The sequence below is a fragment of the Ambystoma mexicanum genome, chromosome 5q, assembly GCF_040938575.1.
Source record: "Ambystoma mexicanum isolate Mex_15411 chromosome 5q, UKY_AmexF1_1, whole genome shotgun sequence".
NCBI lineage: Eukaryota > Metazoa > Chordata > Amphibia > Caudata > Ambystomatidae > Ambystoma > Ambystoma mexicanum.
Genome location: NC_090933.1, coordinates 918,031,078 through 918,057,557, shown reverse-complemented (window position 1 = coordinate 918,057,557; position 26,480 = coordinate 918,031,078). Strand labels below are relative to the sequence as shown.

Sequence of the window (26,480 nt, the reverse complement as noted above, 5' to 3'; positions counted from 1 at the left end):
GCTTCCTCTCTATTAATTCAAGTCTGTCATCTTCTATGTTATGTTAATTGAAAGAGTGTTTTCAGATCTCTTCTGCCCAAGATTTGGAGACGGCAGAGTGTTTTACTGTTCAGTGCACTAGAGGTAATTGTTTTGGCCAATTGTCTACTTTCGGTTAGGTCCGAAAACAATCCTTTAGAGGAAGTGATAAGAACATAAGCTGTGTGCCAACTGGACACAAGTGAAAGAAGGGTGGAACGAGGAATTTTGGTTTCAATGCTAATATGTGGTTTCTCTCACAAATTGCCTGCTGTCACTATGAGAAGCACTGGGACGGGTCTGTAATATTAATGCAACATAACTACATTTCTACATCAGGTCTTGTCAAATGGTAAAGTTTACATATGAAATATATGCAAGTGGCACAAGAAACATATTATAAAAATGTTGAATAAAAATAACTCAACCCCCTACTAATGGTTACAGCTCTGGTGTTAGCAGGGGCAAAACGGAAATAAGGCAAGTTGCCTGTTGCAGCCGAACTAACTCCAATCCCTTGGGCTGGAACGCCATTAAAATATAGCAAAATCCCAAGTGAAATTTGTAAACTCTGCTTGGGCATAAACACCTCAGTAGAGTAAAGCCAGTTGTAGAAGGTTCTTGGAATTGTTGCTTGTGCATTCTCACGGTGGAGTAATGGATAAGGGTGACCCTGAACATTCATGTGTGGGAAGCAACAGCATTCCTTGTAGCTGCACAATGCAGGCTCCTTTTATAACAAATGAAGTGGTACATACTGTTTACATCATTGCTGTTTGTGCAATTGTTCAAAATACCCAACACCCCAAGAGTAAAATTGAGCAATGGATCGGTCGTTCCAGCACAATATTTCATTTGTGGGTGTGGTTTAGGCTATGGGTCTTGCCAGCTTGCGCTTAAGGTAATTTAAAACGTTTGTTAACTCTGTGGAGTTGGACTATACAATACATAGAAAAATGTTGAGGTTTGTGGGTATAGACATAGATGTCCTGCTGCTGTTTGAAGTACTGTTTCACAGCAAAAGTCCTACGTTGTATTTAAAATACAATTAATGTAAAGATTACGTATAAAAATCACAGTTATGCATTGTGTGATATACTTTGCAGTTGGTTCTCCTGGTAGTACTGAGCGTGTGGCAGAATGTCATCAAAGACATGTAAGAAAATGCCGAAAACTGCGTTAAAAAAAAAGACGAATGGAAAAAAGTTGATCAAGGAGAGCAGGGGTTGCAGGGTGTCCCCCGCTTCCATAAAAAGTAAAGCAGGGACAAGCAAAATAAAAAAAGGAAAGGGCCCTGTGGCGCCGGTTCTGTTCCATATGCGTGAAGGGTACCAGCATCGCAGGGGGATGGCAGAGGTGGCGGCACACTTCGCTGTGTGACACCAGAAGGTAAGTAAGGGGGTGGGAGCAGGTAGTCCAAAATGGCTGTGGGATAGAAAACCGAAAGATATTTTAGAAAAAATTACTTTTGTTTTTTTCTTCCTCAGTCATTTCGGAATTGTACAATTCTCGGTAATCCGATAAACCCATATAAATGTTAGGTTTACAGTGTATGAGTGTGTTGCACAGGAATGTGTGATGTGTTAGTGTATGACGTATGAGTGTATGGTATATTAGTATGGCATATGAGTGTTTGGTGTGTGTGGCATAGTAGTGTCAGGTTTATGGGGTATGTGGAACACGTTTACCTGTAACTATTGTTCTCCAGCATGGTACTGGCATGGATTCCAATGCTCATGAATATTCCCTATCGTCAGGGTGAGAATCCTCAGTAAAAGAAAAAACAGTTTCACTTACAAACGGTCTTTCTCCTTTAAACCAATCACTGTCCTCTGGGTCATACTGCCACCCATCCAATGACAGCCCTCTCCCTAAGCCCCTCCTCTGGTAGATATCTGCAGATTTGGTAAACACATAAAGTGGCAGTATGACAAAGAAGAGCCCCAGAGGGTTCAGAGGGAGGGTTCGCATGTGAATCCAGGCCAGACCCATGCTGAAGAACAAAAGTTACAGGTAAGTAACTTGTTCCTTCTCCAGCATGGGGTCTAGCATGGATTCACATGCTCATGAATAACGAATACAAAGTAGTGCAACATTACACAACCACGGAAGGTGGCAAGACTCAACAGAAGCAATTAACTCTTACCTCTGGAACAGACTCACCGTAAGCAAACAGGTTGCGTAGCACTGCTTGGCCGATTCTGGACTCCTCCCTGGAATCCCTGTTGACAAAGTAGAACCTCAAGGTGTGCATGGAGCTCCACGTCCGATGAAACACATGTGTATGAGCGCGGTATAAGTAAAATATCAATCAATCAAAACGTAGCAGCTCAAATGGGAACACCAGACAGGAATGCCGTTGTCGCAGCGATTGCTCTGGTGGAGTGGGCTCTCGGACGGCCGGGCAGCGGTCGGTTCACCAACCAATGACAATGCATGTTGCAGCCGGAGAGCCACCTTGAGATGGAAGCCTTGGACAAGGCCTGCCCATGTTTCACAGGACAAAAGTCATGAACAGTTGTGAAGTCTTCGAAAACCCGTAGAAATTCAAGGCACGAGCAATGTCCAGCAAGTGCACGGCCCTTTCAGCCGGTGATGATGAAAGAGGGGTGCATCTGCAGCACCACCCTCGATTTGTGGAAAGTCAGATATGGTTGCTTGCGGGAAAGGGCCCGGATCTCAACCAGCCTCCTAGCAGAGGTGGTGGCCACAAGGAAAGCCGCTTTCCGCAAGAGGAATTTTAGAGGGGCATGATGCATAGGCTTGACGGGGGCCCCCATGAGTTTTGTCAGAACCACGTTCCCACGCCGGGGCAGGAGCCATCAGCGGCGGAAAAGATTTTTAAAAAGTCCTTTGAAGAACTCCTTGAAAAGTCGATGAGACCACAGTGACAATCATCCTGGAGACCTGGTCTAGGGTGAGATAGCCCTCGATAGAAGCGTGTGCCAGGCCGGCTATGGTCATAGAGAGCAAGTATGGAAGAACTTGCAGGGCCGTGACCCTCAGCAAGGTCATCTTCTGCAACCGACACCACGTAGTGAAATGCTTCCACTTGTGACCGTAGCACTTCAAAGTCGTCACCGCCCTGGCGAGGACCTCTCTGAAGTCCGCAGGCAACTGATATCCACCAAACTTTAAGGCTGCAGGAGCCAAGCCCTCAGGCTCAACGATCCTACATCGTGATGAAGGATTGCGCCTCCTTCCCTGTTGAGATGATCCAGAACTGCCGGCAGCGTGACTCGGGGTGACACTGACAGACTGAGAAAGTCTGGATACCAAATCTGCCTCATCTAGGCCTGGGCAATAAGTATCATCTTGCACAGACACAGTCTGAGTGCGGTGATGACTCGTAGCAGGAGATGGAATGGAGGGAACGCGTACAGGAACAGTCCATCCCATGGAAGGGCGAACACGTCCCCCAGGCTCCTCGGCTGGTGGAGTGGAACCTGCTGGCAAACTTCTTGCACTGTAGTTTGTCGCCGTTGCAAACAGATCTATCTGGGGCCTGCCCCACTTAGCAAACAGGCAGTCCACTTGATCTTGACGAAGCTCCCACTCGTGGCAGAAGCGCAGTTCCCTGCTGAGGCAGTGTGCAATGGTCTTCTTCACTCCCGCTAGGTGAAGAGGGACGAGGTACATCCCATGTCCGATGGCTCAACGCCACAAATCCTGTGCCTCCTTGGAGAGTGCCGAGGATAGAGTGCTCCCTTGTTTTCTGATGTAAAACATGGTGGCAGTGTTGTCCGTGAAGATCATTACCGCCTTGACAGGGACGTGAGGAACGACTTGAGGGCCAAAAACACAGCCCTGAGCTCCAGGATGTTGATATGAAGATCCTTCTCCTCTGGCAACCACAAGTCTCTGGCGTGCAGACGTCCGGTGTGCACTCCTCATCCCTCTAGGGTGGCATCCATGGTGACCGTCTTCTGGTATGTTGAGGTCTGGAATCCTGTGCCTTGAGCGACAGCATGTCTGTGAAGCTTCTGGACACCTGTATACAGCAGGCGTCCAGGAATTCCTGGAGAGGCCGCATCTGCAACCTGCAGAACCGGACGAGGTAGCTGCAGGATGACATCATGCCAAGCAATGACTTGGCGGCTTGCACTGTGGCGGTCCTCGTCGATGACAGCTGCTTCACCTTCCCCAGAATGGCTGCTATCATCTCTGAGGGAGATGTATTGAGCCTGCCACCTAAGAACAGCACGTTCTGCAGTGGCATCAAGCAGAACTTTGGATAGTTGATGGAGAATCCCAGATTAGTTAGTAGCCGGACAGTTGTCTCTGTGTGTCCTTGGGCCAGCTCCTGCGAGCGGGCACAAATCAGCCAGTCATCCAGGTACCGGTGTATGCCCTGTAGGCATAGATGGGCTGCCAGAGGTGCCAGGTACTTCGTGAACACTCTGGAGGCTGACTTCAAGCCGAAGGAACTGGTGTTTCCTGTGAATGGGGACATGGAGGTAGGCATCCTCCAGGTCCAGCGATGTCAAGAAATCGCCCTTTTCCAGTTGGCCGAGCACGTGTTGCAACGTGACCATCCTGAATTTTTGGGGCTTGGGGTACTTGTTCAGATGTCGTAGGTCCAAAATGGGCCTCCAGCCCCAAGTCTTCTTTCTGACCAAGAAGTATCTGGAATAGACTCCGGAGCCCTGGAGTCGCTGGGTTACTAGCTCTATCGACCCTTTTTGCAGCATGGTCCGTACCTCCTCTAGGAGCTGATGGATGTGCTGCTCCTTACAGGCCACTGGAGGGATCCGTGGACACCTGCGCTGAAACTCCAGCATATGTCCCTGGGCAAGAGCATCCAGCACCCATCTGTTGGTGGTAATCTTTTCCCACTCGCCGCCAAACTTCGTCAGCCAGCCTCCCACTGGGGTGCACGGGTGGGGGCCCGACATATTTGTCGGTTCAGGCTTGCTTCTGTGCTGGCATCCTGCCCTGCGGGTAAAGCCGACGCTGTACTCCGCCACCCTATGCCTGGGAACACCCGCTATAGGCTTCGTGAGTCATGGATTTGGAAGCCTGATGGTACGATGAGGAGAAACCTTTGGAAGACTTGCTCAACTTCCCTTGGAGGTTCGAAAGGAAGAGGTTATCGCTGTCAAAGGGCATGTCCAGTACCTTCACTTGGACCTCCTGGTGGGAATTTGCGGCCTTCATCCAGCCTTGGCGATGAAGGCAGACACCGTTGCCCATTCGTCTGAACCCTGTGTTGGCAACATCCAATGCCACTGACACTTCCTCTTCTTCGCCGGAGGCTGATCAGGAGCCCAGGGGACCCTTGATACAAGGCCCTGTGGCATCCTCTTCTGGATCTCTGACACCAAGGTGTGGAGGGTTGACAGGATGTCCTGAGACACATCTCTCGGCTGAGCTGGCGGGAATGGAACACTAGGTCCCGCGCAATCGTCGTTGTCGCCCTCCTCTTCCACATCCACGTGGACCGGAAGGACTCCAGGTGCTCCTCATTCCTGGACGAGACCTCCATGGCTTGGGCCATGGACTGGGAGGACTTACCGGGGCCTCTTTGCCCCCCCCCCCTTATTTTCACGCTGAGGGGCTGGAACAGAGTTCTGAGACGGTGTTCCCTTTTCCGGCATGCCAGCAAACTTTGCCAAAGTCACTGCAGCGGTTTTGCGCCTCGGGGGCAGGGATACCTTCTGCACTGCAGGGCTACCTTCACATGGTTAGTCCCCTTAGCCGTCATGAGAGCAGGGGGTCATCAACTCTATTGTCAACAAAGTCTTATCTTGTGCCGATTAGGCCTTCTGGGGCAGTTCGGCCTTCTTCTCCTCCGCCTGTGGCTTCTCAGGCTTCTCCCACAGTTTAGCCGGGTTGGATGATTTCCTTTTCGAGGAAGAGCTGGAAGCGAAGGGTGATGTTGATCGTGCCCTGTCCACCTTGGGACCCGCTTCGGCGGCGGACCCGGTGGACTTGAACTTGCGGTTCTTGGCCTTGTCTTTGACTCACACAGATGACGCCCTCAAAGGACTTAGAAGACCGCTACTCTGACCGGCCGGTCCTGTGTGAGGCATGACCCTGCTCGTAGCGCGGGGCAGAGGACTTGGCGTTGAGCCACGCCACCAATCTACTGTGCCTATCCTTCGTCTTCTTGGAGAACCCGAGGCATATTTCGCACTCCACTTCCTTGTTGTTCCGGATGCAGGCAGTAGACGCATTGGAGGTGCTTGTCCTCAACACATTCCGTAGCCTGCACTTGGTGCAGGGCTTCAAGAGGGACCTTCCCTCCTACTCCTACGACATGGTCGGAGGACACGAAGTAGGCCTTCTGAAATCCTAGACGATCTTCGCCCTTGAGGGGCGCTGACATTCACAGACAAAGGATCCCCGCTGCCAGCAGATGGAGAAGAGAGCAAACACACGCTCTTTCCGAACAAAAAAAAGAACCTTTTCCCATCGAAAACACGAAATAAAAAGTAGAAGTAGCTCGCAGAGCAAACTCGAGGACTACCAACACTGAAGCGTGTGGTAAAAATCTGGAGATAGCTGCCAGAAGAGGGGCTTAGGGAGAGGACTGTCATTGGATGGGGGCAGTATGACCCAGAGGACAGTGATTGGTTTAAAGGAGAAAGACAGTTTGTTAGTGAAAGTGAAACTGTTTTTTCTTTTACCGAGGATTCCCAGCCTGACGACGGGGAATATTCATGAGCATGTGAATCCATGCCAGACCCCATGCTGGAGAAGTATGGCATATCTGTGTGTGCTGTGCCAGTGTATGACAGGAATGTATGCTGTGTGAGTGTGTGGTGTTAGAGTGCGTTCCGTAGAGTGTACAGTGTAAGAGCGCGTGGCATACAATTGCATGGCATAAGAGTGTGCATCGTAAGAACACATGGTGTAAAAAGCATGGACGAGCGTGTGGCATAGGAGCACATGGCTTGTGCATAAGAACAAAAACATGAGACACATGAACACTGAAAAACAGAAGAAAACAAAGTCCAGATTGCCAGTCAATGTATGCACATTTTCTTTTTTTCAGAATTTTGTTTAGATTGGTATTGGAGGGTTTGAATATATTTATTTTCTACATGCAGAATAGAGAAAACTACCATAGTGATTTTCTGCAAGGTCTCATGTGGCTGAACCATCACACTATCTTCTGTGTCTATTGCCAAGGGATCATCAAACAGGCAGAATGATTTTTTAACTTCTAAAGAAGTATTTCCAATATCTTTTGTGTACAGACAACTATCAGGCTCAAATATGGTAGAATAGTCTACTCAAAATATTAAAATGTGGAGCTCAAAAGATCAATGAAGAGGGCAGCACATTTTTGAGACTCCATAGTGTCCTCACCAACTTGAGGGCTAACCACCAATTAATGCAGAATCCTCCATGGCATAGTTAAGTATAGAAACACTGGTGCACCGTTTTGGTTGAAGAAAATCGAGAGAAAGCCCATAATGTCGAACCTTGTTCTGCATTATGGGCCTCTGGGGTTGCGGCCCCGCTTCCATGACATTGAAAGCAGGGGCCAATAAAGTAAAAAAGAAAAAAAGAAAAAAGGACCCTGCGGCACCAGCTCCAAGGGAACTGATGCTGCAGGTATAGAGGGGAGCCGGAGGCACACACAGAATAAGTGGGGGGAAGCGGTAGGGGAATGTGGGCGAAAGTGATCAATGTGATCGCTGCACAGCGTGATTTTCGAATTCAACATTTTCGGATTCGGTACTTCGCGCTGCGTAATAATCCAGTAGATCTTTGGTGCACTACTCAAAGCACTGATGAAAATGGGCTTCCCTGGCAAGCAGCGCTGTGTGGCCCCGGGCCATGGGATAACGGTCCTTTTTATTTTTCATATAGACACCATTAGCACCCGTGTAGGGAAACTACATGCGTGGTAAGTGGTGAAGGGGGAGCAGGGAAAGGAAAGGGGTGCTGGCCCCTGGCAGCTCGGAATGCAGGCTTGTAACATATAATACAGCTTGCATTCCGAGCCTCCTGATTGACCAAAACCCCAAACCAGGGTACTAATGCATAACATATCCACTCTACATCTCATTCACGAACCAAGAAAAGCAACATCACCTGACCTCAACGTAGGTAGAAACACCTATCTTGGGGACTGCATGAAGAAGTGGCCCATAGAAATGGATGATGTAACAGGAGGCCCAAAACAAGATACCCATTGTCTTGGAGCAAGATGCTGCTGGAAAGAGGAGCCGTGCAAAGGGGAGAATCTTGGCTGAGAAGTAATCAACATAAGAGGTCAGCTTTCCTCCCAAGATTTCTTGTGCGTCCAATTGGGTGTGTATCCATAGACAGAGGTTGAGTATCTTTCTAACCTGGATGCATTTTGAGTTACCGATTAAAGGTATTTGCTTAAGAAATATCCATATTAAGTTTCACTGTGCATCTCAAATGTTAACATTTAAATACTCTCTTCTTCGTCCTTCAATCTGGTTTTCATCCCAGTCATTTTACAGAGACCGCTCTTCTGGCAGTCTCAGGGTCTCTCCTCTCTTCACGTTGTGCCAAACACTCTTCCTTCCTTGATCTGGCGGCTTTCAATACCATTGACCATTCTATTCTGCTCTCTCATGGTTTTCATCTTCCTTTTCAGGGTTCTGGTTTGAATTGGTTTCAATCTTATCTCCCTAACCACACCTTGAGTGTCTCCTGGGCTGGTCTATCCTCCCCCATGTCCTCTTTCTTTCCTATGGTGTGCCCCACAGGACTGTTCTTGGTCGTCTCCTACTCTCGCTCTTCACTTCCCCCATTGGTTCTATTATTACTTCCTTTGGCTTTTCTTACTAACCCTAGGCGGACGATCTGCAGATCTTTCTTTCCTACTCATCCTTCTCGGACTGTGCTCATTCCTCCCTCTCAGACTCCCTGCTTTCTATCCAATCCATGTCTTTCCTGCTTTCACCATTCCTCCCCCTCTTCCTCCATCTTCTATCCCTTTTCCCTTTTCCCCCTTCTTTACTCCCTATCTCTGCTTCAGCTTCTAATCTTGGTGTCAATTTTGTATCCTCTCTCTCATTTTTATACCACAATTCTCCTATCTCCCGCGCCTGCCGATTTCAACTTTGCAATATCCGGAAAGCTAGCTGTTAACATTCCATGCTTCCAAAATAATAATTTCACCCTTAGTCTTCTCTTGCTTATTTTATTTTTCTTGCATTTGCTCTCCCTGTCTATCGTCTTACTCCAATCTGCTCCATTTATCATTCTTCGATCTGCATTGTTTGCACCCTTTCTCCTCATGATTCTGTTTCCTCTACTTTCTATTCTCTTTCGAAGCCTGACTTCTGTTTTCATTTCTCTGCTTAGTATTCAAATATCTCTACAGCCTCAATCCCATTGATCTCTCCTCCTCAGTCTCATTCTATTTTTCTTCCTGCTCTATTCACTCCTAGTTTCTCTTTCTTCTGGTTGCTCTTCATCCTCCCTGTGCCTCCTCTCATTTCCGCTCTCTCTCCCTTCTCAACCCCAAGCAGTGGAATGCCCTCCCTCTTTCTATTCAATCTCTGACTTCATTCTCTCTTTTCAAAACTCAATGAAAAGAGCATTTACTTTGTATGTGATGCTATTCTGCACATGGGGTGCCATAAGGGTCCCGTGCAGCGTAATGGTGCCAAGATAGACTTTTTCCTGGACTATACCAAGGCAGTCCAAAAAGCTTGCCCGTCGTTTGAATCCATCCAAAGCAAACCGCAATCCCTGGAGGTGAAATATGCTCTCTTCTTCCTGGGGTACCTTAAAATGTACTTGAACAGAAAATATCAGCAATGGGTATGGCTGACCTATGCAGGTCACACCACACCCATGCTCTTTGTTGTAGTTAAACAGTTACATGGGCTACAGGCTACATTGGCTGTTGTATGTAAATTTCCCCTGAAGAATTTCCTAATAGTGAAGTGTCAACATATAAGGAATGAAAGTTTTACAAAGGTAGCGGGCGCCCCTCTCTCGCAAGAACAGACATGATAACCTGTTCAGTGGTTATTAACCACTGTGCTTAGAGAGGCTCAGCTTCACCTCACTGATGAGGCCCAACAAGGCTGAAACACGTGTATGGGGTTGCTGTAGGTACTCTTGTTCAGAGAGGAATTGCCATAGCATTTCGGTGCTGGACTGCCCATGTGGGCGGGACAAAGACTGATATGCAAATGGATATTTCCCATCTGTGAAAGGTACAGTGAGCAAAAAGCAGATGGCTGCGAACTCTCAATGTGGTTAACAACCACTGAACAGGTTATCATGCCTTGTTCTTCCGGGGGAGGGGCGCCTGCTACCTTTGTTGAATTCTTTGAGGGAACTTGGGGTTGGTCACCCTGGGTTACCTGGGGGCAACCAGACGTGGACTCCCTGCTCACTGTGCTTAGAGAGGCTCAGCTTCACCTCACTGATGATGCCCAACAAGGCTGAAACACGTGTATGGGGTTGCTGTAGGTACTCTTGTTCAGAGAGGAATTGCCATAGCATTTCGGTGCTGGACTGCCCATGTGGGCGGGACAAAGACTGATATGCAAATGGATATTTCCCATCTGTGAAAGGTACAGTGAGCAAAAAGCAGATGGCTGCGAACTCTCAATGTGGTTAACAACCACTGAACAGGTTATCATGCCTTGTTCTTCCGGGGGAGGGGCGCCTGCTACCTTTGTTGAATTCTTTGAGGGAACTTGGGGTTGGTCACCCTGGGTTACCTGGGGGCAACCAGACGTGGACTCCCTGCTCACTGTGCTTAGAGAGGCTCAGCTTCACCTCACTGATGATGCCCAACAAGGCTGAAACACGTGTATGGGGTTGCTGTAGGTACTCTTGTTCAGAGAGGAATTGCCATAGCATTTCGGTGCTGGACTGCCCATGTGGGCGGGACAAAGACTGATATGCAAATGGATATCTCCCATCTGTGAAAGGTACAGTGAGCAAAAAGCAGATGGCTGCGAACTCTCAATGTGGTTAACAACCACTGAACAGGTTATCATGCCTTGTTCTTCCGGGGGAGGGGCGCCTGCTACCTTTGTTGAATTCTTTGAGGGAACTTGGGGTTGGTCACCCTGGGTTACCTGGGGGCAACCAGACGTGGACTCCCTGCTCACTGTGCTTAGAGAGGCTCAGCTTCACCTCACTGATGATGCCCAACAAGGCTGAAACACGTGTATGGGGTTGCTGTAGGTACTCTTGTTCAGAGAGGAATTGCCATAGCATTTCGGTGCTGGACTGCCCATGTGGGCGGGACAAAGATTGATATGCAAATGGATATTTCCCATCTGTGAAAGGTACAGTGAGCAAAAAGCAGATGGCTGCGAACTCTCAATGTGGTTAACAACCACTGAACAGGTTATCATGCCTTGTTCTTCCGGGGGAGGGGCGCCTGCTACCTTTGTTGAATTCTTTGAGGGAACTTGGGGTTGGTCACCCTGGGTTACCTGGGGGCAACCAGACGTGGACTCCCTGCTCACTGTGCTTAGAGAGGCTCAGCTTCACCTCACTGATGATGCCCAACAAGGCTGAAACACGTGTATGGGGTTGCTGTAGGTACTCTTGTTCAGAGAGGAATTGCCATAGCATTTCGGTGCTGGACTGCCCATGTGGGCGGGACAAAGACTGATATGCAAATGGATATTTCCCATCTGTGAAAGGTACAGTGAGCAAAAAGCAGATGGCTGCGAACTCTCAATGTGGTTAACAACCACTGAACAGGTTATCATGCCTTGTTCTTCCGGGGGAGGGGCGCCTGCTACCTTTGTTGAATTCTTTGAGGGAACTTGGGGTTGGTCACCCTGGGTTACCTGGGGGCAACCAGACGTGGACTCCCTGCTCACTGTGCTTAGAGAGGCTCAGCTTCACCTCACTGATGATGCCCAACAAGGCTGAAACACGTCTATGGGGTTGCTGTAGGTACTCTTGTTCAGAGAGGAATTGCCATAGCATTTCGGTGCTGGACTGCCCATGTGGGCGGGACAAAGACTGATATGCAAATGGATATCTCCCATCTGTGAAAGGTACAGTGAGCAAAAAGCAGATGGCTGCGAACTCTCAATGTGGTTAACAACCACTGAACAGGTTATCATGCCTTGTTCTTCCGGGGGAGGGGCGCCTGCTACCTTTGTTGAATTCTTTGAGGGAACTTGGGGTTGGTCACCCTGGGTTACCTGGGGGCAACCAGACGTGGACTCCCTGCTCACTGTGCTTAGAGAGGCTCAGCTTCACCTCACTGATGATGCCCAACAAGGCTGAAACACGTGTATGGGGTTGCTGTAGGTACTCTTGTTCAGAGAGGAATTGCCATAGCATTTCGGTGCTGGACTGCCCATGTGGGCGGGACAAAGACTGATATGCAAATGGATATTTCCCATCTGTGATAGGTACAGTGAGCAAAAAGCAGATGGCTGCGAACTCTCAATGTGGTTAACAACCACTGAACAGGTTATCATGCCTTGTTCTTCCGGGGGAGGGGCGCCTGCTACCTTTGTTGAATTCTTTGAGGGAACTTGGGGTTGGTCGCCCTGGGTTACCTGTGGGCAACCAGACGTGGACTCCCTGCTCACTGTGCTTAGAGAGGCTCAGCTTCACCTCACTGATGATGCCCAACAAGGCTGAAACACGTGTATGGGGTTGCTGTAGGTACTCTTGTTCAGAGAGGAATTGCCATAGCATTTCGGTGCTGGACTGCCCATGTGGGCGGGACAAAGACTGATATGCAAATGGATATTTCCCATCTGTGAAAGGTACAGTGAGCAAAAAGCAGATGGCTGCGAACTCTCAATGTGGTTAACAACCACTGAACAGGTTATCATGCCTTGTTCTTCCGGGGGAGGGGCGCCTGCTACCTTTGTTGAATTCTTTGAGGGAACTTGGGGTTGGTCACCCTGGGTTACCTGGGGGCAACCAGACGTGGACTCCCTGCTCACTGTGCTTAGAGAGGCTCAGCTTCACCTCACTGATGATGCCCAACAAGGCTGAAACACGTGTATGGGGTTGCTGTAGGTACTCTTGTTCAGAGAGGAATTGCCATAGCATTTCGGTGCTGGACTGCCCATGTGGGCGGGACAAAGACTGATATGCAAATGGATATTTCCCATCTGTGAAAGGTACAGTGAGCAAAAAGCAGATGGCTGCGAACTCTCAATGTGGTTAACAACCACTGAACAGGTTATCATGCCTTGTTCTTCCGGGGGAGGGGCGCCTGCTACCTTTGTTGAATATAAGGAATGAAACATGTTGGGTATGGTTATGAGAACCCACATTGACGTCTTTGCTAAATAACAAGACCATAAAAAGCAGTTCAGCAGAATAGAATAATGCGCCTACATGGAATCAAGATTAGTGCTTCTAATAGGAATAGTTAATGTGAAATTGTGGACGTGTATTTATATGTTGTTGCTGTAAGGAATTGACAAAGAGACTATGTTTTTGTCAGTTTGTGAATATCAATCGTTCATCACAGTATAAGCATAAGTCTCTATTGTGGGATGCACTGGTCACCTTCTGATGTTTTTAACCATGTGTTATTCGTTTCATATTGAATACACAGAATTGTTGAAATTAATTGTGTTGTGTTCTAATGTGAACATTGAATACTCCTTTACTATGAGGTGTCCTAGTCTAGCATTTCTGTTCTAATTAAATTCATTTGCATTATAGACACCCACCAACGGTTTCCATATACAGTAGAGAGAGAGGACCCAAAGGACTCCACACAGAAACCAGGGCGTTTGTTTTTCATTCTGGGATTAATGCATCCTTATCAAGGTTGACTACTTTTTTATTCCACAAGGTGAAGTGCACAGACGTACATGGGCACGATTCCTACTCACAGGTATTTTGGACCACTCACCACTGTTGATGGAGATTAGAAGTAACATTAATAGAACACAGAAAACGTGGCAACTGAACAACTACTAACTGAGGGTCATTGAAAAATTGGAAGGGGTAACAGTCGATATGGAAGAATACTTTTTCATCTTTATTTTCGCCCAGTATTTAACATCTTCAGGAGACATGGGCTGCGATTCCGCTCCTACGCAGGCGATACCCAAATCTACATCGATATAGATAATTTTGAAGATGCATTCGAAAAAAATCAATCAATGCATGAGAGAAATTAAGATGTGGATGGCAGGTAACCAAATGTGCTAAATGCTTCAAAAACGGAACTGATATTGTTTGGTCCTGAAGGGAAACTCATTCAGGAGAAACAAATACTACCCATCCCCACTGAGATATTGGGGGAAGAATTGAGCTACTCCAATAAAGTCAGAAATCTCGGGTGTCTCTGGCAAGAGAACTTGGGAGGAGACGCACAGGTGGGGGCCAAAGTTAAGGCAGTCTACTACTCTTTACAAGTGTTGAGAAATGTACTTCCTTTCATTCCAAAAGAGGACCAGGCAATTGTAGTAGGTGCATTAACCAATTCACATCTAGACTATTGTAACAGCTTCTTAGCAGGGCTAACAGGTAAGCAGATCAATAGACTACAGATGCCACAAAATGCCACAGTTCGGCTCATCGGGCACCTGGGGAAACAGGACCATGTGTCTACCTTGCGCAGATCATTGCACTGGTTACAGGTTGATGATCGTATTAAATTCAAGGTGGCCTGCCTGGTATTTAGATGCATTGTCTGGCGCCTGGGTATCTTGCAACCAAAATGTGTGCCAACCATCCAACAAGAGATCTTCGCTCTGAAGATAAACTCCTGATGTGTGTACCTCGGACTACAAAGGTATATAAAGGAGACAGGAGGTTTGCAGTGTTTGGACCAAAGATTTGGAATCAGTTACCCTGGGACAATCTAGCTTCTCCGTCACTGGTAATTTTTAGGAAAAGATTAAAAACGTTCCTATTTAAATAAAAGTCATACCCCCCTCTGCAAGAATGTTCTCATTTCTGTCTCTGATTTAGTTAACATCTGCGCCCGAATGCAAAGTATTCTGTCTGGTGCGCATAAAAAATGCAAAAAAATCAATCAGTCATTTTACGATAAACACGCCTTCAGTTGACAACCCAGTAACGCTGTGGGAGGGGTTAATAACTGTGATTTGGGGGGGGAGGCAATTTCGTTGCTCTTGGCACGTCGCCAAACCCACACAAGGAATTTGGAAGAAATAGAAGTTTACCTAATGTGGCTGGAGGGCGAGTTTCTGTCCACAAACTCCAGTGACACACAGAGTACTCCCACGGACTAGCTAGAAATACCATAATCCTGCTCTTGAGAATGTACAGCAAGACACAATGGGCAAAGATTAGTCGAGTTTAGGAAATAGGAGATAAAGCTGGGAACTTAATAGTATGGCTCGAAAGACAGCATGAGGAATCAAGATATGTTAGGGAAATGGAATGCGGGGTGGGAGGAAGAACATCAGTTGACAAGCAGGTACCCGACTAGTTAACCAAATATGGGATGCTTTACCGGCCACCCCGAATCGCTGACGCTCCCGATGATTCTGTCAAAGCGGAGGAGCGTGTGCTACCGCATATAATGGAAGAACAAAAACTCGATATTACAGAAGAACACATTGCTCAGGCGATTTCAGATCTCCAATCTGGGAAAGCACCGGCACCCAACGGTGGAGCTCTGGAAAGAACTCAACAATAACATCACTAAACCCATGCTTGGTCTCTTCAGAAAAAGCAGGGAATTGGGTGTACTGCCCGCTGATATTTGCCAAGCCACAAAATAAAAAGAAGCCGCCCCCTACTGAATACTCCTCATCAACGCTGAAGTAAAGATCCTAGTCAAGATCATTACTAACGGTTTGTTGCAGGTTATCCACTCAATAATGTACCCTGATCAATTCAGGTTTTTGCGTTTGACTCCGTGGTATGGTACTTCCTTTGGAGGATACTGCAGCAAATGGGATTTGGCATTGAATTCATAAGGTGGGTCAGGTTATTATACCTAAAGGTCAGTGTTAATGGCACGTCCTCCCAAACATTCCCGTTGTAAAGGGGGACCAGACAGGGCTGTACTCTCTCCCTGCTCCTGTTCGCCCTGGTCAACGAACCACTGGCAATCTGGTTGAGATCTGACCAGGGGTGGCAGGGCTTTATGTGGCCCACGGGACATGAAGACAGAGTGTCCAGGTACGCAGATCTTCTAATTGTCTTGGAGGACCCAGCTTGATCCGAGGGTGACACAAATTCTTCTGAGTTGGGAAAATCAGTGGCCTTGCAGCAAATTGGCACAAGTTAATACCATTCCTCCTATAATGAGATGACCTAGCAATCCCCCCACTAGGTAACTACCATATAGCCTGAGAAACATTTAAATACCTAGTGATACACATCTGTAGGGAACAGCGGGCAACTCGAGCATAACTTGGAACTGATAACTTCCCACTTCTTTCAAGATGTTAAACACTGGAATTCTCTGTCGACATCTTTGTTAGGGAGGACTACACTCTATAAGATGCCGATGCTACCCAGATACATGTACGTATGTGCTCACCTTGGGAGCAAGACGACACGGAGCACCACAGGTTCGATCCCCGGGTCCGCGCTTTGAAACCTCTGGGTATTAAGCGCGTTATAAATAACCTATTATATAATATCATATCAAACGTCTTGCAAAATATCCCACCCACTATTCCTAAAATCAAGTTTTATACAGTGGAAGCTATCCTTGGAGACCTGCTGTGGGCAAGTCTCCCAACCTCGAATTACACTCACAATGCCACAAAACTCTGCCTGGGAGGGTGGAATTGGATTATTCAATATTAGGAAATATTTTTGGGCAGGCCAATTGGTGACGGCCAATGAGTGGTTACACGGTGACCCCTAACTACGCCACATAAGGCATTGCCATGCCGTTACAAATCCTATACTGTGGATGGGGGATACACACACTTCTTAAGTTCACACAACAAGTGGTGAAGAAGTCACAAGATGTATGGGATGGGCAGGTAGAATAACACTGTCGCACCCATTATCACAAAGATGGGCACACTTCATTTTGGATCCAGAAAAACATAATCGTCTCAGGGGACGTAATGGAGGACATCTTGTTTTCACCTGGACTTGGGGGCTGCTTGTGACTTCGGCAGATTCACTCGTCAGTTTCCAGCTCACCTATTTCAATTGGCATTGACACTATATCCGAGCCAACAACTGAGCCTCTGTTTTTTCACGTGTTAATGTGCCTGTGCCTATAATCGTATTTAGGTGCCTTGAACAACTGAGCCACTTTTCGTTTTTGGATGTACCTTTATGCCTCCCCCTCCATCCCTCTCACCCTCTGCCTCATCTACCATGTATCTTTTTCCCTTACTTGCTCTGTTCGTCTTACCCTACTTCACCCCCCTCCCCTCTGTCCCTCTTTCATGTATATCACTTGCATTATTGTAACGACCGTCAGGAAAGTGCATTCATTTTTGTCTCATGTTTAAAAAGTTTGTAGTCCTCCTGTCCAATGTTGTACCTTTGAACGCATTGCACTAGCATCGTCTGAATTTACCAATGAATATTAAGAATGTAAATCCCTGTAACCCTCCCTATGTTGGAGCGCTTTGAAATGCTTGTTAAGTGTATATGCACTATATAATTGACCAATAAATCCAATAAATACATTAGTACATCTTAAAGTCAAATGGGAAAAGGACATAAGTTCCCTCGAAACACAGGATTGTTCTGAGGCACTCATGTTCCCCGCACGTGGCAGCCATATTATCTAGACTACGCCTAGTGCAGCTAAAGATTCTTCATAAGATCTAGTATGCACGAACATTGGTTTTTAGATGCAGTTGGGTGAAATGAAGCAGCTTCCATCCTTCTTAGGTACACTTGTAAGGATTATTACATGTTTCTTAGGAACCATTACACGTAGTTACATAGGTTACATATAAGATAGATATAGGACAATAACACTGGCAGCCCATCACCCAGCCACAGGGCACACCAACTGACCGAGTTAGAACCCTCACCCACACATTCCAACATTCAGGCATCAACACTCCACATGACATCACAACATTCCTTCTTGCCTAGGCAAGCCATACACAACACAGGGCACACCATCAATACTGTTTACGGTGTAAAACAATTGAGGATACCTTCATTCACACTATCCAATTATGCCCTAAAATACAGAGATTCTGGCATAAGGTTCTCGATAAATTGGCAGAGGTAATGGGAAGCGAGGTACCAGGTGAACCAAAATGATTGCTACTGAGGGTGTGGGGTGAGTGCTCTTTCAACCATTATGAAAAACTGTTCCTAAATACTGTTATGATGATTGTTAAACGTAATATTGCTATGCTATTGGGGTGTGAGGAAATGCCAAGTTATGCTAAGTGTTACTGTGACATTGATGTTTGTATGATGGTCAAGGAGCGTGTCTATAATTACCGTGGTTGCCCCTACACATTTCAGAAGGGATGAGACAGGTGGAGAAATGCATGAGCACACTGAGGTGACCATGCTGGCGAGATGGCCACGGAGATATATGATATTTATAACAAGCTTAATACCCAGAGGTTTCTAACCGCGGACCCGTGGATCGAACCTGTGGTGCTCCGTGTCGTCTTGCTTCCAAGGCGAGCACGTTGCCCCTGAGCTTTTCTCCCGAGATAGGATGACTATGTAGACCCATTCTGTAGATATTTTATAAATAAAAAATGAGCATTTGTTTGCTAACTGATTTTACTGTCATATCCTATTTTTGTAACGTTTGGACTTCTATGAAGCACGTCTGTGTTAAGCGATGTATAAACAAAATAAAATACAAATACAACAAATCTGAACTACCTTTACAGTATAAGTGTTGGAATTAAGATGTGTGTCCAAGTGGTGGGGCACCCCAAGTATTGAGAGATTTCTGGAGGGTCACCTCATGGAACATAGACCCACGGAAGTGGTTTAAGGGATTTATCTGCAAGGAGTTAAAAGGTGGTGATGAATACCATGCCAATGTTTTCAATGATTGTAAAGAGGGATGGGTGATGGGTGAGTGGAGGAAACACAAGGTTTAAGAGATCATCGCTGGGAAATGGGGGAAAACGCATATAGTGAGTTACAAAAGTGGGCACAATGCTGTTTACATATCCCAATGACATACATGGATATATTGGGTTTGCTATGAATGGGGAGATGAAGTTCAAGGCTGAATTATCATCTATTAAATCTACAATCAAGATCACTAAATTAATATATTGGGGGCCTCCACTCTCCCAACAACAGTATTGAAATTCTTACAGGATGCCATTTATTACACGGGATCAAGTGATACTGAAAGTACCTGCTGCATCATGTTGTGCATCACCACAAATATATCATTTCTCAAGGTCACATGGACCATTCTAAGCGATTCAACAAATATGGATGAAAAATTCCTCTAGAGTCCTTAACTCCTAAAAAACTCTCTCTCCCAAAATGAAGGCTCTAAATAGCAGAAGGCAGATGCTTGGTGGTCCATAGGACCATATCTTTGGAATAACCTCTTATCAACTTCTAACTGAAATCTAAGCACCTAAAATTGAATAAAACGCCTAAAAATGGTTATTTTTCATCAAGCATTTACTTAGCCCACCTACAGGCTTACATACACTTGCCTATTTTGCTCTTAATCCCTTCCTCCATAAGTAAATCACCCTCCACCGATTCATTATCATCCCAACCCACACTTACATGCTGGTTGCACTCTGGTTTACAGCAATTAATGGTGTTTTTGCCTTCCTCATGTTAACATTGCTGCCATTTACACAAATGTATATATATTAAGAATTGCTGCCATTATCTAAAGTCATATCAATCAGTTCATTGAAAGCCCCAAGTCTTACTGTCAAGGTGTAAAAATGAATCAAATACTTATTTTTCCCTTCTTCTGTCCCCCTAATTTGATCCCATCCCCAACCTCTCCCGCTTATTAACCAGGTGTTCTGAAAGATTTGGCATGTACAAGACACGTTAAAGAAAAAACACAAGAAATAAATAAAGGTCAAGTAAGCAGTGCGTAATAATATATGGAGTGGTAGTTTCCTATTTATAGTTATAAGGAGTTGAGAAGGGAAGCTACCCGGCTTCTGAGAGCCAAAGTGGGAGAATCACAGTATATGCCATTTTATCCAGAAAAGACAGGACAAGGTAAATATCTACTGGAACGGAATACGATATGCAGCTTCACCAAAGGTTTATACAAGAGGGACTTTAACCATATATGTGACACTACCTTCAACAAATCCCAGAAAAGTTGCACCTGCCACCTATGATCTCTAATTGGCTAAGATTTAGAGGCGTCTGGAAAGACTGATATTTCGAAAGAAACCTTCCCAATGACCTGCAACCACACGTTTGTCCAATGTGCACAACAAATGGGTGCATTCTAATTAAAAAGAACTGGAATAGGAAGTGTAAAGCGTTTAAACTGGAGTTTTAATATTTCTGATACCCAATCTCCCTGCCCCTAATATTGAATAACCAGAAACCTATGATCCCCATGTGAAGTTGTCACAATAGTTATTGGGTGACAGAGTAGCTACCTCTTTGCAGAGGAAAGGTTGGGGAAAACATCAGAACTATCACACAGAAGACCTTTAAAGCATTCATAAGAGAAGCGTTGATGCTTTCAGATTGAAAATAAGGAATGCTAGTAAGAAAAACTTTGAGCTGGAATTACCTAATTTTATAGAGTTATCTAAAACAAACATATTCCTAATCATTATTTAGGAAAATAACAGGGGTAATATGTGGACAGTTGAATAGTTTGGCTACAAATAAAATTGGATGGGAGGCGCTCTACAGGTATAGGACATATTATAAGACACAGACACACAGAAAGGAGATTAAATTATGGGTATCATACAGTTCATACTTGTAAATTATGCAAAAGAGACTTCAGCTGTGACAACCAGCACTCTGTGAGGGTAACTGTCCTCTGGATGCTTTCCAAAAGAGATCACCACACCAGACCCTCCTATGGATGCTTTTCAAAAGATATCACCACATCAGAAACTAATGGTCATCTAATCTTAATACCAGTATCCTCTGATGGTGAATACCTAGGCAGAACAAATTAGCAACATCAAATTGGAATAATGACCTTTGGTTGGTGATTGGGAAATAAGGCAGCAAATGAAAAGAGCATTTAGAAGCATGCCACCTAGACAATATTTTTCTCAATGACATTTGAATTAATGTTATCTATGCAAATCAATTGTGTGTTTACAGAACATTGCTTTGTTTTGCTGCATATGGCCGACTAATCAATATCTTTTGCTGTGAAAGAGCCCGGGAAGTATGATTGCACCAAAATATGCATACCTCTATTGTTGGAAATGGACAGACCATAGTGCCTGGTGGTAGATACAACTATCACAAGGCATAGGGTCCACCACAATTAGAAGGTCAATAATTTTGGGCAGAGTCTCCCCACCATAACAGCCAGTAGTCTGTGGCCAGGCCGAGCCACATTTGCATGGACACATGCAAAAACGGTTCACTGCCTACTTTGTAACTAATCAATGTATAGGAGCATGAGAAGGCTTAGCCAGAACTGCCCAGATGTATATACTGTAAGCCATTTGCTGCTTCAAATGTTGATGGAATATGTGGGTGGAACTCTGAAGACCTGCAGCATGTGGGAAATACCAGGGGCCACACCAGCCCAATCCTCAGTAGGGGGAAATGACAGTAGTTCCCATGCTCCTGAAAGATTTGGGGAGACCCCAAACAGCAGGGCCCAGACCTATTGGGGATGGCAAGCAGGAACACAGACTCTACATCCAGGTGGAGTGGGATTACTTTGTACAATGGCCCCTTCAATCAGGAATTGTTCCCATTTGTAATATTTACTGTCCATCGAGACAGATGATAAATATTACATAATATTGACCTCAGTGTCCTTTTCGGCTGAGGGGCAAGGGAGTACAGCAAACATTTTAACCCGTAAGTGCCCGGCTATTATGCAAGTCTATGCAAAAAGGACGAGCATACTCGTCCTTGGCACTTAAGGGGTTAATGACCAAAATAGAAACGATTTCATATTTGCTCAAATTCATTTAACTAACAGAGAGGGTTGTTCCATATTTATTCCATATTTATATATAGAGCAGGCACTGACATTCAGGTTTATTATCATGTTTAGTTTCTTACTGGCATATTTAAAAAGCTTTAACAAGCATGTGAAATAGTTATACTTCAAAACTAAGTGTCTGGCTAACATTGCTTCCGTATTTTCTTTCCATTTCAGATCAACGTATTTTACACTGTCCATTTCCCACTCATAAGCAACACACACTTACTGGTAAATGTCTCTTCTGAGCACTGTGCGGCTGAGGGGGTTGTCTGCTTGAGGAGCCATTGAGACTGATCCGATCTTTAGAACCAAGGTATCTTCTTTTAACACCTGATCTGCTGCACATAAGATGATAATCAAAAATAATAAATGTATGAGCATAAACTGAAAAGAATATACATTCATTCATTGATTAGAGGTTAATGAAATTGGATTTGGTAGTCATCTGAAATAGGATCTAAATTCTTCAACCACAATTGGCTGGTATTATCAATAGAGCCTCCCAAGGGATATCATTTCCCAGACGCTGCATAAGAGTTGGAAGAGAAAGAAGATGGTCACACAGGAAGAATGGTGAAAAGGTTATCTAGGTAATTAATGCTTTAGTTAAGCACAAAGTGATATATACAATTACAACTTCTTAAAGGAAACTCAGAGGGGAGGTTGAGCCCCCTGTGAAATTTTAGATCAATGGAATGATTTATATATTTGTATTTTGTATAGCGCTATTAACCAGTTGGTCACTGTTACAAGCAATGTAGACATCAGCTTAAGCCCACCTTTATAAAAGGTGCTTTACATGAATATTTGAATAAACATATGTAGACCCAATTCTTTTTCTGACAATCCTGCTGAAATTCACACCTTTAACCAGGCAGCTATCCAGATACTAAATGTTATTTTGGGCCAAACAAACAAAGCTATCTTACAAAAATAGACAACATACTTTTTCTGGTAAATGAGAAATGGAACCTCTCCCCATTGCCTCATCATAGCAAAAGTTGGAGTTTCAGAAAAACGACCACATGGTATTGCCCCAATCACTTGTCCTCTTGAAGAAGGAATGTCACAAGGACATTATAAGGAAATGTTAAACAGATAAGTGACTGGTAAACGTGTTAAGCCAATATGTCTGCAAACAGGAACCCTACATTACTTTGAACCCCCAGTTTACTTCATCCAACGGATTGTGGCTGGTATGCAAGTCAACAGCCCTTTAGCTCATTTTCTCGAGTAGGATTCTGAGAGTGCTAATATGTGTTTAGCTTGAGGTGTTGGACACATCAGTACTTTCCTTGCTGGCAGTGTTACGATAAACAGCACAATGTGTATACAAAGCCTTGCAGCCACGTGAGGTTATTTCTTCTATTACATGAACAAAATCAATACAAATAAATAACAATAACAGTAAACCTACTGGATAGAAATGCTCCCCCTCACAATGACATTCAATGTGTGTGCGCGCGCCTACCTCCTGTGCTCCGTTGCTTTTCCTCCGCATTGGGAAAGAAGACTCGGATTACACTCGTGCTGATGTATATAAGTGGTAGATTGCGTGATGTCAGCGTGTGGGACCGCATGGGTTGCCCACATGATTGGCGTTTCTCCTTTTGGCTTCTTGGCAGTTGAGCTTCAAAGATACTAGCTATGGCATTTAGCAGTGGAAAGCAAAGAACAATGTCAAACGCCTGAGCAGAAAGGAGTATCTCATGGAGGAAATGTGGAGCGCCATCGTTTTGCCCTTCACACAGTTTCAGGAAAGTTCGAGAATTTCTTTCAGTTCTCGATGTCAGCTTGTGCCTGACATTTCTGGTTACAGCCTTCGTATAAGTCAAAGAGAGGAAACCATGTTGTTGGTGTGAGCCTTCTAAAATCTTTGTGGTTGTCTGTTTCAAGAAAAAGAAAAAAAAACAATGAAATTGCAACACAAAAGCCATGGACCCATCTCAGAGAAGGTAAAGTGAAAGGAAATATGTGTGACAAGTTGGTCAATTCATGACACCTACATTTTTCTACTAAAACATCATTCTTCTTTGTCTCCCTTTCGCTGTTCGAAATATTTTCTATTCCCACCAACATACGAAAACAGCACAATTGTATGCAAATAGATCTTTAAGGGGCAAAATGTTGGCCACATCCAAGGATATATTCAAAAGAATTCAAGGCAATATAGAGTTGGTGGGAGGACAATGAGGACTCCAATTTATGCATGCTGAATGTGTCATGAAACCTACAAGTCATGACCTTCAGCCATCTCACAGTTGCTTTGATTTAGGGGCGGGTTGTCTGATATTTTGTTGCATAGACAATGCATACAGTAGTGGTCACCAGTCCTGAAGAGATTGACTTTTCCACTGCGATGTCTATTAATTAAAAAAAGGTTTTAATGGTGCATCTCCAATGTTGCAACTCTGAAACACCTTTCCGTTTTCGCAGCAAAGCTGGCCCTAATAGAGGCACAAATCAACCTGCCGATTCACCCTTTGCTCCAAAGGAGGTTCATCTTTCAGTCAGTGAAATAGAAACATCAAAAGGTGTCGGTCAGTATGGCAGCCTGTCACAAGAGAGCTCACAGGCTTCCACTAAGACAAACCTATATCTTCCTGCTAATCTCGTTTTTAAAGCACTCATTATTTTAAAGCTTATGTACATCAATCTGACAACATGTTGATGGAGAGTTTATTCAAAAAAGCACCTATACATCTTTGCTGAGCTTTTGGATACCACTGATTTATATAATTTCCTAAGCCATGCTAATAGATAAAAGATTGTTTGGGGCACTAATACATTCATTATGGAAAGCTTCAAAATGAATCAACAGGACTGGCAGAGTAATTCACCAACACCCCGAGCACTGACTCCTTAAGAAAGCTGGTGTCATTCAGACTGTAGACCATCAAGGTGGCACCTACTGATGTACATTGCAGCGAGGTTCATTCGTTATTTGAGGATAGTATCACGCGTATTCATACTGCCATTGACCCAGTGTGAATACAAAGACCTGGCCCCAAGCCCAAGTCGACCCTTGTCATGATAAACTTCAACCATGCTATTGCCACTACCGTCACCAGCGAACCCCAAGGATTAACTGTGTGTATAAACTAGACTACCTGCAAATTGAATGCCAGTCCACTAGGCCTTCTTACAGTAGGAAAACCCTAGGAGAAGATTAAGTACTCTGGGCTGGCTGGTAGATCTCCCTAACAGGCCACTATTGATGGCAGTGGTCCTGCCTCTTTATAATTCTGGACTTGATGTTGATGTTCTTGCCAATTGCCGTCCTATCTCCAAAGATGGGGATGATTTCCAAGTAGCTATGCTTTTCGCATCGGAATAAAATGCTTGGAAAATGGTGGTTTCTTGGATGCCTTCCAGTTATGCTTTACAGCTGGCCACAGCAGATAGTTCACCATGCTGGGATTGGAAGATGATTTACGTCTGTCCATGATTACAGGCTGCATTTTGGTCCTCTTCATGTTGGACAATTCAGTGGCCTTTGCCGCCATTGGCCAATGAAAACTGGTGGCACGGCTCTCAGGCACAGCAAGGATTTTGCAGAATCCAACAGATTAGCACCAGTGGTTATGTCTTGCTATTGGGACCTCAGCCTTACAGGGTACCTGTGGTTTTGGTGCTCTCCCGATTGATGTTCTGAGTATATGTGGGTCCATCAGGCAATATAATCCAGAGACACGGCTAGAAGGGCTACCAGTATGCTGATAATATGCATATCTTGGTATCTTTGCAAGGCTACTCTGATGGTGTTTGAAACCCAAACAAAAGTTTTGACCACAGTCACCATTTAGATGGAGGCCAAGTTTCTGAACTTACACCCAGACACAATATAAATGATGATTGTGGGTTCAGAAAAGGCAAATTAAACTGGATCAGGGTGTCTGCCATTGGTCAATGGTGTCTGCATTATCCCAGTGTCATGGGCATGACATTTTGGGAGTCCTGTTTGATTAAAGCCTTAAAATGCATGCTCAAGCAGCCACACCAATTAGGGTTGGGTATTTCCCCTCTCAATAACGTCAAAAGTTTGCAACCTTTTCCATCATGTAGCCTAGAATTATTGGCCGATGCCTTGCACATTTCGAGACTACAGGAATGTGCTGAATGCAAAGCTGCCTTGTTCCCAATGAAGCAATTGCTTATTTTTGGTAATGTTCTCTCTGATGGAGTCCTTCCTCCTTTGTATTTTTCATCTTGTGAATTATCCTAACAGAGGCAGACTGACTTCTCAAACTATTCAATATTGACACAATGCGGTTCCACACTCACTGCATCTCATTGTCGTTGGTACTCATAGTGCCGGGCATATCGTCAAACATACAGAAAGGGAGCTGGGTGAGCAGCATACCTCAGTTCCACATGTTTCTACTCACACAGAGAGGCCAAGGATCAGCAATCCACCAGAAGGGAATGAGGAGAGGGTCAATGAGAAATGGCTGAGAGGAAGAACCAATCCATCAGAAAGTGC

The 26,480-nt window shown here is 45.2% G+C and overlaps 1 protein-coding gene across 8 annotated transcripts in view; it reads right to left on the bottom strand.

Annotated features, from left to right (window-relative positions):
* Window positions 1-26,480, bottom strand: part of VPS13B (vacuolar protein sorting 13 homolog B) — a 3,421,660-nt gene that overhangs the window by 1,130,461 nt on the left and 2,264,719 nt on the right. For 7 of the 8 annotated variants that reach the window (XM_069621427.1, XM_069621422.1, XM_069621428.1 and 4 more), the window contains 2 exons: window positions 23,469-23,883; window positions 22,224-22,335 (listed from right to left, as the gene is read on the bottom strand). In XM_069621427.1, coding sequence (XP_069477528.1) covers window positions 22,224-22,335; window positions 23,469-23,883 — 527 coding nt within the window. The remainder of the gene's footprint in view (window positions 1-22,223; window positions 22,336-23,468; window positions 23,884-26,480) is intronic. The other variant, XM_069621424.1, reaches the window with a different exon arrangement.